At 42.3% G+C, this 13,567-nt stretch overlaps 1 protein-coding gene across 1 annotated transcript; it reads left to right on the forward strand.

Moving 5' to 3' along the window:
* Positions 1 to 8,234, forward strand: CDCA7 (cell division cycle associated 7). Its single transcript, XM_052675896.1, has 10 exons — positions 1 to 471; positions 1,262 to 1,384; positions 1,745 to 1,855; positions 2,588 to 2,836; positions 3,241 to 3,318; positions 3,868 to 4,056; positions 4,381 to 4,521; positions 4,943 to 5,092; positions 5,762 to 5,898; positions 6,187 to 8,234. Exons 1-10 carry the CDS (start codon positions 16 to 18, stop codon positions 6,215 to 6,217), a joined length of 1,665 nt encoding a protein of 554 aa, XP_052531856.1. The 5' UTR covers positions 1 to 15; the 3' UTR covers positions 6,218 to 8,234.
* Positions 8,235 to 13,567: the final 5,333 nt, after the last annotated feature.

A 13,567-nucleotide genomic window follows, 5' to 3' on the forward strand; every position in this document is an offset into this window, starting at 1 on the left:
TTATCTTCTCCCAGAATGGTGGGGGAAAAAGCAGCAGTTACAAGTGGAAGCACAACACAGCCCCAGACCACGCGGGCACCCCCAGCCCCGGCCCCGGCCCCGGCCCCGCCCCTCAAGCGCTCGCGTCCCGCCGCGTTCCGGCCAGGAGATTTTCGCGCCACAAGATCAGGTCCTTGCAGCTCCACAAACCCCGCACCTCCCAGAGAAAAAAAAAAGGAGGCCCCCGCACCGGGCCCTCTGGGGCGCTCCGGAAGAGCCTCTCCATGCTCTCTGCGGGGGTGCGCGGATGGGCGCGAGGAGGGGGCGCGAGGTGCTGGGTTCCGTGTGTGTCGGACTCATCTGCCAGGACGCGGGCGGCAGCGCGGGAAAGGCGCCGCCGGGCTCCGCCCCTTTCTGCCCCCGCCGCTTTGGCGCGAACCTTCATTTCCCGCCACCCGTCCCGCCGTCAGCATGGCTCCGCAGCGCCCGCAGGTGAGTGCTGTCCCGCGGGGGCCAGTTAGAGCGGGGGGAAGCGTTGTGCCGGACGCTCGGCGGGAGGAGCGGCCTCCGGGCGGCGGCTACGGGTATCTCCAGCCGCGGGGCTGGGGCAGAGGATCGGCTTTCCCTCCGCTTCCCGTCCCGGAGGCCGTTGGGGCTGTTGCGGGGGAAGCAGCCCGTGGTTGCGGGGCGGGGGGTTCGCTGAGGGCCTCTGTTTTAGCGTGGCGCGCGGCCGGGGCGCGTTCTGTGTGCTAACTGGCCCGCGGCTAGTTGGTCCCGGCCGGGCCGTGGTGCACGGTGTGCTGCGATCGGTGGTGGGGCTCTATGAGGAGAGCTGCGCTGGTCGCTGTTGGAGCGGTGTGCTTTCAGTGCTCCGTGTGCTTAACGCTCGTCTTAAGCTAAAAGTATCTAGTTACTCAAAGCAGATCTCGGCGTGATGCCCTTGTGCGCGTTTCTAGTCCCATCCGTAAGGTGTGGGAGCACGTATGATGTTTGTGTATGTTCCTGCTTCACTGCGGAGCTAAAAGAAGTATTTGTTAAGAGCAAGCTAAGCTCTCCTGTAAAAGGATGTGAAATCTACCAGACTAGAACCTGTTCCCACTTTAACGCTGGGGATGTTTCGTTTAATGGTGCTGGTTCTGCTGAAGGGGAGGTGTGCTGTGTTCACGCAACACAGGTATTCTGAAGTGGGTAAGCCCACTGGCAGCAGCGTAGGGATGTGCCCCAGCGCCGTGCACTATGGCTGCTGCCCATCCATAACGGGGTTGGCACTGTTCTTTTGCAGCGCCGCTGCTCTGGTAGGAGAACCTTCACCACGTTCCGAAATACCAAGCTGATTCCCATGGAGACGTCCTCATCCTCTGATGACAGTTGTGACAGTTTCGGTTCTGACAACTTTGCTAACACAGTGAGTATAGGGCTGGAGCAAATAAACCTGAAGGAGCAGTGTTAGTGAAGACCTGCAGGTTGGCATGTGATAAATGCTGCTTCTATTTTGTACAGCAGTTACAGATCTGTGATACGTACTGTAATTCCACATCACTGCTTGCTTATGCTCCCAGCTGGTAGGTGTTGGAAGCAGATGAGCAACCTTTGAGACATCACCTAAACGAACGTGCCTAGTAGTTGCAACTGCAGTTCTGAAACTGCCTGTAAATTCATTTACTATTATTATTTTTTAATTAAAAAGAGCCATTTGCTTGTATTTTGGTTGTAAATGCAAGTTGGTTTTGCCCAATTAAAGTAAAGGGTATTTTGTTCTTTGCAGAAACGCACGTTGAGGTCGAATGTTAGAAAAGAACTGGCCAAAATCTTTCATGAATCCTCTGATGATGAATCCTTCTGTGGCTTTTCAGAAAAGAAAATTGAAAGTGCTTTGGTAAGATGGCTGATCTCACTTTGCAGCTTTAATCCTTTCACATTCTTTGGTATAACTGAAAAATGTCAGCTTCAGATTCCAAGTCAAATGTTGTCAGAAAGAAATGTGACTTTATTTAATGTAGTAAATGTAACTAGACATAGTTTGATTGTTTTGATTTTTTTTTGTCCTCCTAAAATCCCCTTAGCTCCTAAGCTTTGCAGGATCAGAGTAAAGTCTTCGTATGGACTGGAAAATCTATTACTTGGTAGAATTGCCCTTGATGCTTGTTGCTCTTTGTTAGACTCTAACACTTCTGGTTTCTTTAGCACAAAATGTTAACCTGGCTCATGGATCCAAACAAACCCGAGGAAAATATCTGCCTACACTGATGTGCAGTCAGATGTGCACTCTCACAGTGTAACAGAGAATGATGTAGCACTTGCACAGTGTAGAAGGAACGATAGATGATGGAATCCTGCTTTTTGTAACTGCAGTGCAAGAGCAGGTTTGTTGTTTAAAAATACCAAGAATTAGTATTGAGTAGTGAAAAATGTAATGTTAGCATGTTTGGCATTAATAAGTTCCTGTCAGAACTTAAGAACCTGCCGAGGAATAACTAGGTTGGCATCTGACTGGGAGAAGATGCGTGTCTGAGTTATAAAAAGCAGTAAGGAGAACAAGTAGGAGTCAGACTATTTAATTGCAGAGCAACTCATTCTGTTTTATGTGTTTGTTGTGATTTGTTAACAGAAATTGGAATCTGATTCAGAAAACAATGTCAGTGCTGACAGAGAGGCACCTCTGAGACTGAGGAAATGCACTGTTCCTCTCAAAGTAGCCATTAAGTTTCCACCTCGAAGATCAGGAAGGAGGAAGGCTGAGGTGGAATCTCTTCCTGAAGATACGATGCCTGTTCCAGATTCAGACTCTGATTCTGAGGAAAAGGGCTCTCTGTTTTTAGAAAAGAGAGCTTTAAACATCAAGGAAAACAAAGCGATGGCAAGTGCTCAACCTGTCCTCTGCTTTCTCTCTCTTCCCCTTGACTCTTGGTGGCTCTCCTTGTTTATTCAAATTAACCCTAATGGGAGTTATGTGAATTCATTAAGAGGAATTTACATTCCGAATATTTGAATCAAATGCTTCATGTTCACTGGTATTTGAAAATCTGAGAGAAGTCTTTCAGTAAAAAATCTGTGTGTTTAAGGCCTATTCTTTGTTTAGGCTTGAAGTCTATTAAGTTTGAGTGTTTTCAAATTACCTGTAGTCAGTAGAACATAAAAATGAGACATAAAAGTTAAAGAATGGCTGCGGTTGCTGTAATTGTAATTCCAGCCAATTGCTCTAATCTAATAGTCTGTAATAGCATGTGAACTCCCTCTTAAGGCTCTGCTTTCTTTTGCTAGCTTGCAAAACTAATGGCTGAGTTGCAAAATGTTTCTGGTATTTTCGATGGGAGAAGATCACTGCCAACGGCCAATAATGTAAGTACAAACTTAACGTATTTGCCTTAAGGTTTCTGATTCTTGAATTATTGCACTACAATACAGGACTCTTGATTACAAAGCTTATTAAACCTCATAATTCAGAGTCCAATTCAGAATTGTCATTTACTGAACTGGACATCCTCATTGTGCAATTTTCTTCTGATTTTCCACTGTATAAAATGGATCAGATTAATTCACAATGGCTTAAGTGTTTCCATAGGCCAATAAAACTGAACGAGATGCTGATATTTATACAGTGGCTAGAGATAAGGGAAGGCAGCCAAAGCTTTGAAGCTCAAGCCTGAGTCTTGTTTGAGTTCAGAGCCTTAAAAAAGACTCTGACCTTTGGATTAACTAGGTCCTTAAAGTAATAGGGTAGTGATTTAGCAGTGTGATGGATTTTGCTGCTGATTTACCTGTAAGCTGTGTGAGTAACAGTAAAAGCAGAAACTTGCTATAGATATGGGTTCTGCTGTTCTGTGTGGGAATTCCTGTACTGGGAGGACAGAAGTTGTTGTATCATTGGGTTCTCTTAAACTTCTCCAGACACCAAAACGACTTCCAAGGCGCTCACTTCCCAGAAGTGCGTTGAGGAGGAACCCAGACCGAAGTTCTCGGCCTCACACGAGATCCAGGTCCCTGATTGATGGCCCTCCTACTCCTTTACCAGAGGAGGAAGATGATGACCGATACCTCCTAGTGAGAAGGAGGAAGATGTCTGGTGAAGATCTGGAGGTATGCTGAGGTTCTGGTTCTTCAGTTGCTACTGAAGATGGTTTTGTATCCCCTCAAGGATATAAAAATTAATTCAGAGTACATTATGCTAGATAAATTCCTCTTGTACTCCAATTGTAGGCGAGAAAAATCCAGTGGCATTTCATTTGATCTGTCATCCTTTAGATACTAAAGCAGCATACACATCATAGGTGTTTGCAAAGATTTATCTCTCGTTTAAATATGGAATGGATGTTTGGGACTTCAGCACTGGATTTGAAGAGTCTTGCTTTGTGTAGAATTCTTGCTGAATCCCATCCTACCAATGTTGTCTTCATTATCCAGCATGATGCCCAAACTCCCAGGAGAGGTCACCGTGGTGCCATGGCTCTTCCACACATCGTGCGACCGGTTGAGGAGATAACAGAGGAAGAGCTGAGTAACATCTGTGGATCTGCAAGAGAGAAAGTGTATAACAGAACCATGGTAAGTGTATTCCAACTTCCTGAAATGCATGCTTTATGAAATCATTTGTTACTCTGTGTGATGTGAAATAGAGTGGACTTGCTTATCACTGAAAGGAGGGGTGTGATTTCTGGGAGAAAAATGGCTGAGGTTCTGGAGCACCATCTGCCATCTTTCCCTGAGTTAACAAAGTGGTGTTTGCCAAGCCAGCTGACTTGTTCTCTTCTTGGATCAACTGTAGTACCTTGGTGATACCAGTCTGTGAGAGTGTTTGTTAACAGGCACAGAAGATAAAATCTTGATTCAAATTTGTGAGGTGGCTTTCTGTTTCAGGATGAGTGGTGCCAGCTGCCAGGGAGATTGCTTGTTAAATGCTGTATTCCCTCAGCTAGAGAGCTGCTTCTAATGCTTTGTTTCTTGAATTACTTTCCCTGTGTTACAGGGATCTACCTGTCATCAGTGTCGTCAAAAAACCATAGACACCAAGACCAACTGTCGTAACCCTGATTGCATAGGAGTACGGGGCCAGTTCTGTGGGCCATGCCTCCGCAATAGGTATGGGGAAGATGTCAGAACAGCATTGCTGGATCCAGTAAGTCAACTTTTAATACTGACCTTAAATTGATTGAGTAGCAGATGCACCTTTCTGCTCATAGCTAAAGTGCCTTTGAAAGGGAACTGCTTGCAGTGTTGTAGTACATAAGGTATACTTAAAATCATGAAGGTTGGAGAAGACTTCCGAGATCATCTAGTCTAACCATAACACATCACCACCATGCCCAATAAACCATGTCTTAGTTTGAGTCAAACTGAATGATAGAACATTGTTGTCTAGAACTCTTTGTAGTTAGTATTTCTGCAGTTTCATTTTCAGGAATAAACTAGGAGAGCAGAGCAGAGCAGCTGACAGAATATTCCTGTATATTCAGAATAATGTTTACTATTTAGTTTTGTATTAGTGCTTAATGTACTCTGGAGAGGAATTGTATCATGGAGAAAGCAGTCTTGCTGCTGTGCACTATGGAAATGGCTCAGGAGCTGAACAGAGTAGAGTATTTCCTATGGTTGCATGCAAAGAAGAGTTTAATACCTTACAGACTGAGAAACTGGGACTTTTCTATCCCAGCCAGACAACTTCTGCAGCACTGGTGATCACTAAGTGGAGAGTTGGATTATTTTTACCTATGACTGTGAATTGTGCTTCATGCTGCAGTTCAGTTAAAGGGGATGTTGTCTGTTTTTATTTTTTTCTTTTGTCTAGACCTGGAGGTGCCCACCTTGCCGTGGAATTTGCAATTGTAGCTTCTGCAGACAGAGAGATGGCAGATGTGCTACGGGTGTCCTGGTCTATCTGGCCAAGTACCACGGCTATGATAATGTCCATGCCTATTTGAAAGGGTAATTATGCCATTGTGTCAGTAAAGTGGCCCTACTCTGTGTGGGATAGTGGCTGAAAACTGGGCAGCTGTTGCTCAGATATCTCAAGATCAGTCCACATTGTCTCTTGAGTCTGTTCTTTTTTCCACAAGACTTTTCTGACTTGTTAGTTCTTAGCCAAAGTAAGTGGTATATCCACTCCTTGCCTTTGCCAACTTGACCTTTGTTGTCATTATCTCCACTAATTTGTCTAAAGGATTTCTGAACTGTTTTGCTATAAACTAACTTGAGTTTCTGCTTGTCTTTCAGTCTGAAGCAAGAACTTGGAATGGAAGACTGAAGCTGTGGCTGCCTTTGACTTGCATACTCTTTCACCAGTGCCATATTATTACCTCCAATGAATTGTTTAATCAAATGAGACTACAAAGCCAGTGCTTGGTTCCCTCCCCTTCTGGATTTTTTTAGAAAAGAAAAGCATATTGCTGTGCAAATTGTGCTTTGAGAAACTGTTTAATAGAGATCTTTGCCCGTGGGCCATTGCTTTCTTTTTAAACAACTTTTGTAAAACAAAGTATGAGATAGCATCAGTCCCTGCTTTTATGCCGGCAACTTTTTTTATCCTGAAAGAAGATGGGGCTTTAAGCCATTGGAGTTCTGTTCATGCGTTGATCTGTACTGCAGGTTTATTTGTGCTTTGAAGTTGGTGACAAAAAGATAAGGATGTTCAGAACATTCAAGGCATTGTTCCCCACAGAACCAAGTGGGGAAAGGTGTGTGCTTAACTCCTGGCCAACTTCTGCTGCGATTGACTCTTACTGAATGTAAATGATCAAACAGAGCTAACAGTCATCCAAAGCAGCAATTCATTCATAAGTTCAAAAAGGAAGGTCTAAAGGTTGCAGTTGAGCCATCTCCAAGCATTAACATTTAGGTTTATAGAGCGCTTGAAGTGCACGTTGGATATTTTGAAGGAGATTGAGTGATTTAAATTGCAGCAGAAGCAATTAAGGGGTAAGCTCTTGTGTTTGTGTTTTCTCAGACAAGAGGAGGCCACTGCTGGAAGCTCCTATTGCACCAGCACTGCTGTTATGTAGTAGTGACTGATCTGAGAATGTGGGTATGTCTCATGAAGTGACCTCTGCTAAATTTTTGCTGGTTTTTGGATTCTCTTCTTAGTTGCCCTTTCCCTTCTCTTGCTGCCAACTGCAGTAATGCTTCTGTGCTGAATCAGCCTGGGGATTAACCAAGTTGAGGAGTAGCTGATGTAGTCATTGGCCAACGGCAAGAGGGTGAAGTGTGGTGACTTGTTGAATGTTATCACGAGAAGGGTCAGTGACAAATGATCATTCAGTTTTCTTTTCCCTATGAGCAAAAATAGAAAGCAGAGGCTTTCTAAGCTACAATCCAGCTTAAAATGAATTATTCTTTGGCTTGCATATAGAAGCACAAACATGGATAATGTTCTCAAGTGGCATGTCCACTTGATGAGGAAGAACAGTTGATTGAAAAGGCTTTTAAAAAATGAATAAAAAAGGAGATGCGTGCAGTTTGTGAGCACTTATAAATGTCACTGGCACTGTGGTCTCTTTAACAATCCATCCATACTTCTATTCATTCGTGGCTCTGTGTGACTGTAGAAGGGTATTTTGTGTGATGTTATTAATGGAGCACGTGTACAGCAAGAACTGAGCTGAAGAATACCTGGTGTTGTGTGGACAGCATCTTCTAAATGCTGTAGAATAGAAGGCAACATGAAGACTAACTGGAGAGCCACGGTGAATACATGCGCTTAGTTTGGTCATGGAGGAATGCAGTGTTATACGTAATGCACAGTTGAGTAGTAGGAAGAGTCAGCTTGGGTTTATTGAGCACTAGAACAAAATGCAGCTTCTGACCCTTCTGTTTACACAGTATTTGCGCTCTGTATATAACGAACCTTTTTGTACCTTTTTATACCCTTCTGGGAATTAGAACAGTGTGGGAGGAGGAGGACCTTGCAAACAGAATATTTTTGTCTCAGACATGCAGATCTGGTTTATAAATCACCTGTGCTGTTGAGAATCTCCCATCTCCTGCTTCCATAGTGTGACTAGATGTGCAATCTTGGGTGGAGTGTGCCCTGTTCTCCAGGTTCATCTCTTGAAGAAGGAACTCTAGAAGTACATGTTCTGACACATAAGAATGATTCTTTTTCTAATTGCTGTGCTTCCCTTCTGATTGCTGGAGTGTGGAAGAACTGTGCAGAAAGCTAATCTTTGCTCTGTATCCTGAAGACTGCTGTATTTAGATTTCTTCCCATTGACAAATTTATGTATGAAGGTTTTTATTTTAAAAATAAAACTTTTTCTCAGTTAGAATTCTTGTCTCTGAACTGTTTTTAAAAAACGTTGCTGCTTTCCAGATGAACTGTTGTATTGCTGCTGAGAAGCAGTGTTTGAGCTGCCCACAAATTGCTAAGTGCTTATTGCATTACTTTTGCTGAAGGCTGTGGGTGCTTGCCTTTCATCATGCTGGTAACATGAGAGTAAACTTGTGTTTAATTTGGGGAGTCTGTTACATTTAAGGTTTATGTGATCTCTTTACTAATCCTCTATATTACAGTTACTTCAGTACTGTTGATATTAACCTGATGGAGAGACTGTGGTTTATATCTGCAGCCCATGGGCAGCAATTAAGATACTTCTTGCAGAGAAAAATCTAACTGATAGATTGTTTGGAAAACAAAGATGCCTGGAAATAGGAAATCATGTAGAAGGAAGAACAGCTCTAGGGCCAGGTGATCTTATCTAGGTCTGATATCGTTTTTTTTTTTTTTTTTTTTTTTTTTTTTTTTTTTTTCCCCCCTAAAACCTGTTACAATATCTTATAATTGCTAGGAGGGACTAATAAGTAAATTATTCTCTTTAAACTTCATTCTTTTTCCCTTGGGTGTTCTTGGGGATGGATGCAAGGGGCATTTGTACCTGTGTAACAATCTGAGAGAAGTGGTACTGAAAGTGATGGCTAGCTTCTGTTTAATGTTAAATGTGTGAATATAATCTAAAGATAGCTTATGAGTCAACTTCTTATTACAGTGACACTATAGTGTCTGCCAGTGAAACTGGCCAATTCTCTTCTTGCTTTCAGAAGATTCTCTCATATATATTTATTTGGTTCCTTGCAGTCTCTAGTTATGCAACTTATGATGAAATATTAAGTCTCTTCAAAAGGGAAGAGGAGTGTTTGAAAGAGGCATTTTTATCTTCCTTACCTATAGAGCAAAATGTTTTCATGGTGAGTAAGCTACAGAAATAGCATTAAAGAGTTGCTTCACAGGCTGATAAAGTAAAACCCAGTACATTCCTAAGCAGGTCTGTTGCTTAACCAGTTACATCTGTGTAGGGAAATGCAATGGAAACTCTAAAAATAGACACTAGCTTTGGGAACCAGCTTTGCATCTGGTTGAAGAATGGCTGTTGCTGTTGTAGGATGAGGGAGTGCAGCTAGCTTTGAAACTTTATGTGATGTGCAGTGTGAAGGTGTAGTTTTGTGCATCTGATGCATTTAGCAAGGGAGTCACCCACTGACCTCTACTGGCATAAACCAGTTTGTTTCTCAGCTCTTTGCTAGTGCAGCTCCTGCATGACTGATAGCAGAAGCTACTATGGGGGTTTTGGAAAAACTTCTTGCCCTTTTTTAAGGTTCTTGTCCTCGAAACTAAATCATTGTGAGTAACAAGATAGAGCTTTATCTGTCAAGCTTTAGCTGGCTGGTCTTGTGGGATCCCAACTCCAACACCAATGCAGTGCTGGGCAATATAGAAATACATGAATAACTCAGTTATAGATGTTACAAGAGAACTTGAGTAGTTCTTGCTCCATTTAAGCCTAGGACTCCTGGTGGAGGTCCAAAACAAGTGAACAGATAGAAAAACCCACCTGTGCTTTGTAGTGAGGGTTGGCAAATGGAAGAAAACTGTACGTTTGAACCCAAAGGTGTAATGGTCAGTGGTAGTGATAGGAGTCCTAGAATTACAAGGTAAGGGCAGGATGGCAATGCTGCTGTGGCTTGTAACAAGCTGTGGATATTGACTTTGTGTAAAAGCATGTCTGGAAGGTAAAGCTACAGTCATGCTACACAAGATCTTCTTGGCATGGGCATTCTACTGACTGGAGTTTAATGTTCTCTAGTAGCAAGGGTGACAGATGGTTATGTTTAAAAATAAAAAAAAAATTAAAAATCACAGTATGTTCAGGATGAGGTATGAGGGCATTGCATTGGTGCTTCTTTATTAGCACTACTTCAGAAGGGCTTTTTGGAGCAGAAAAGCTTCTATCAGCTGAACTGTAGATCCTGCTGGATTGAGCTCTGCTCATCTTCCTGTTGGAGTATGTCTTTAGGTAAAACTTGGAAACAAAATGTTGCTTAGATTATGGCTCTGCATGTGGGCTCATGTTAGCTTTGTATCTATATGTTAACATCGTTGGAGACAGGGAGAAGGAAATTGTGCCCTAGGCTGTATGAAGAGGTTTAAGCAGCAGAATCCTACCGTAAGCGCCTTCATATTCTTGTAATTGCATACAGAGTAACAAAGCTGTCCTAGCAGCACTCCTGGTGGCCTTGCCTTGCTTTCTTTTAGTTTGAATTCCCTCATAGGCACAATGTTTGTGAGTGTTACATAAACTGGGTGAGCATAGCTGACTGCCACCAGGGCTGGGGACAAGAAGGCTCTGACAAAAAAAAAAAAAAAAAAAAATTCAGATATTCTCCATGAATATATAATCACGAGCCTGTTTGGAAACAAAGCCACAATCAGAGTGTACTAAAAATTCTCTCTTAATACCTTAGGTTTCAGAGATATGGAGACATTTTCAACTTAATCATATAGGTGAGATCAAACAAGTCCAACCAGTGCCAACCATCTGGTGTAGTTGCATGAAGACTCACCATCTTTAGACACGTTCTGAAGCTCCAGAACTTCCAGAACTAGAAGCTTAGTTATGTTACCACTCTAAGGTGAATGAACATAAGAGAATCACGCAAGAGCTCTTCTCATATAGCTTATTAGCAGAACTTAGCAGTGGGAAAGATCCTATTTCATAGCACTTCTGTGGCATGGGTTTTTTTTTGTTGTTAGGTGTAGGGGGTGGGGTTGGTTTGGTTTTTGGGTATTTCTTTTTGAGCCTGGTTATAATGTGAACACGACTGATAACAGTGAATCATCAGGGGGAAAAAAAACCTTTGGAAATAAGCCAGAGTCAAATTCTTTTCTCGTGCGCCGTTCAATCTGCTTCCTCTTTTAAAAGAAAACTTTCACATTAGCAGAAAAATAAATGCTTAGCCAGAGTTCTTTTTGTGTCCTTTTCAGCAGGGAGAAGGGATGAGTGTGCTGCACTCAATGCCCATGCTGGCTGCCTCCTGCTGCAGAGAGTTAGCACTCTAAAGCCTTTTTCTTCCCCCTTTATTTCTGGTTTCATTTAATTCTTGTGGAAAAAGTTGTCATGTTATAATTTTGGCACTGGAAACAAGCACAGAGTTTTGTTGTGAGGTACTGGCCTGCTTTGGTATGATCCCAGTTTCCTGTAGAAGTAATTCCAAGTTTTCAGATGGTTTCCATCAAGATATGCAGACTTCCCTACAGCAAGACTAATGCTCTTTTACTTCTCACCTTCTGAGTGCAGATTGAAGGCGCCTTTCTTCTCGCAAGCAGATTATTTCTTAGTCATGAGAAGCATCAGGTATGTTTTCATAGACTAGGTTCTGCATTATAGCTGGAAAAAAAAGGTAGTTGAAAGTATTGCAAGCCATCAGGTGCCATTTTTTCTGTTTGGTTTTTTTTTTTTTTTTTTTTTTTTTTTCCCGATTTCCCAGTTTCCAAAAGGTCCAAAATGCAATGTCTAGCAACTGTTTCTTTTGTTCTGAGGAAAAGTGACAGATGAGATGAATGGTTCAATAGATATCAGGCTTAGCTAACTTACTAACTAAGCCTGCCTGAAGTTTAGCTTCTGGTTTTCTCTGTATAGAGGTCACACAATACATTTAACATGCTGGACTGCTGGCCATCTAGTGAAGCTGTCAGCCTTGCTGGAGTGCTCTTGTTTCTTGTCTGCTGTGGCTCACTGTGTGATATGCAAGGAGATGCAAGGGTTTTGTGAAAGGGATTCTCAGATTTATGAGTGACTCAACTATTCCCCGTAGTTAGATACACCAATGACCTTTTTCTGTGTCCGTTTCAGAATCAGAGGAATGTTCTCCTTGTATTTGCTGGCCTACTTAAACCACATCAACCTTATCAATGTGGGTACCAATGGGAGTCGAAGAGCAAATGCTAGCTGTCACGATGTACAGACACTGTGCAGTGAAGCAGCAACAAAGGTGGACCTAGTGTTAGGGTCCTGTGGAGAGTTAGTTCCCCGAGGGAAGGGGGAGAAAGCTGCATGTTGGTGAAAGTCAGTGAGGCTGTTTTGGTGAGAAACTGCAAAGTCCATAACCACACTGTATTACCATATTTATTCTAGTGAAATTTAGTGGAAGACAGATCAAACCTTAACCACAGCAAGGCGATAGTGGGGAAAAAATAGAGTTAACAGTCTCAAGGCTTCCCCAGCTTTTCTTAAACTAGACAACAAGCAGAGAAAATACAGCTAATTTGAAACTGTCTATTAAAAATAAAAGGATAGATCCTGTTAGTCACACCAATTGCCTTCAGTGACCTTGGGTTTACCTACGCACCTTTTGCTCTTACCCTGAATGAAAGACTTGCTTAAAAACCAAAGCTGACTGCACAGTGCAGCACTGCTGTTTGGTAATGTAGAGAAATTTACTTGAAGAAAATGCTATTTAAGTAACCCAGGAGCTCTGGAATCAGCTATATAGAATGGTACCATATAGGAGGTGCAGAAAATGCTCTCAGATGATGGATATTTCAAGGCTTTTGTCCTGATGCTGAGCTCCTCTGATGTGTATCTTAAGATACTGCCAGTGTGTGCCTCTTCTTACATTTGAAAGTGGTTTATATGTTAAAACCTGCAATTGCTGAAGCAGGCATAATTGATGTTGAGAAGATAATTTACAGGTTTCCTTTGTACTGTAGGTTCATATTCAGTATGTAGTGTATATTTCTCTTCTACTCATTTCAAATAATCAACTGCATCTAAAAACAAATGAAACACAGGGCGCTATTGTTTGTTCCCAGGTTAGTTCTCTGAGATAAAGATGCTTTGTTTTGTCCTACTAATACAGCCTATATCTTGTAGAGCTGATTTGCAAAGAAAGCAGAAGGACCATAGCCTAACCTAGGCTGTTTCCTTGAGGGCTGGGAAAGGGACACACATCAGCCATTCCCAGACCTTTGTCTTCACTAATATGCATTCTTCTACTTTTTTGCAATAGATACCTCCAATTTTTGTTTTGCCATCTGCTCTCTGGCAATTGATGCTTCAGAGGGCTGGCTATTTATTACTCACTAGACATAGATAGGAATGCAGTAAATTCTTTACAAAATAAAAATCAATACTTACTGACATACCACGTATTGAAGAAAATAATTGTTTATGGCACTCAGCTTAAGCTGTTCTGGTAATCACGTTGAAAAATACAATATTTATTCATTAGATCAAATTTAATGAGGCCTCCTGGCAGTAATTATAAAAATTACTGTAGCAGTAAATTACTAATGAGTTGTGATGTGCTTCCTACCTGTGAGGAAGGA

The sequence above is a fragment of the Tympanuchus pallidicinctus genome, unplaced genomic scaffold, assembly GCF_026119805.1.
Source record: "Tympanuchus pallidicinctus isolate F22 unplaced genomic scaffold, pur_lepc_1.0 scaffold15, whole genome shotgun sequence".
NCBI classification, from domain to species: Eukaryota; Metazoa; Chordata; class Aves; order Galliformes; family Phasianidae; genus Tympanuchus; species Tympanuchus pallidicinctus.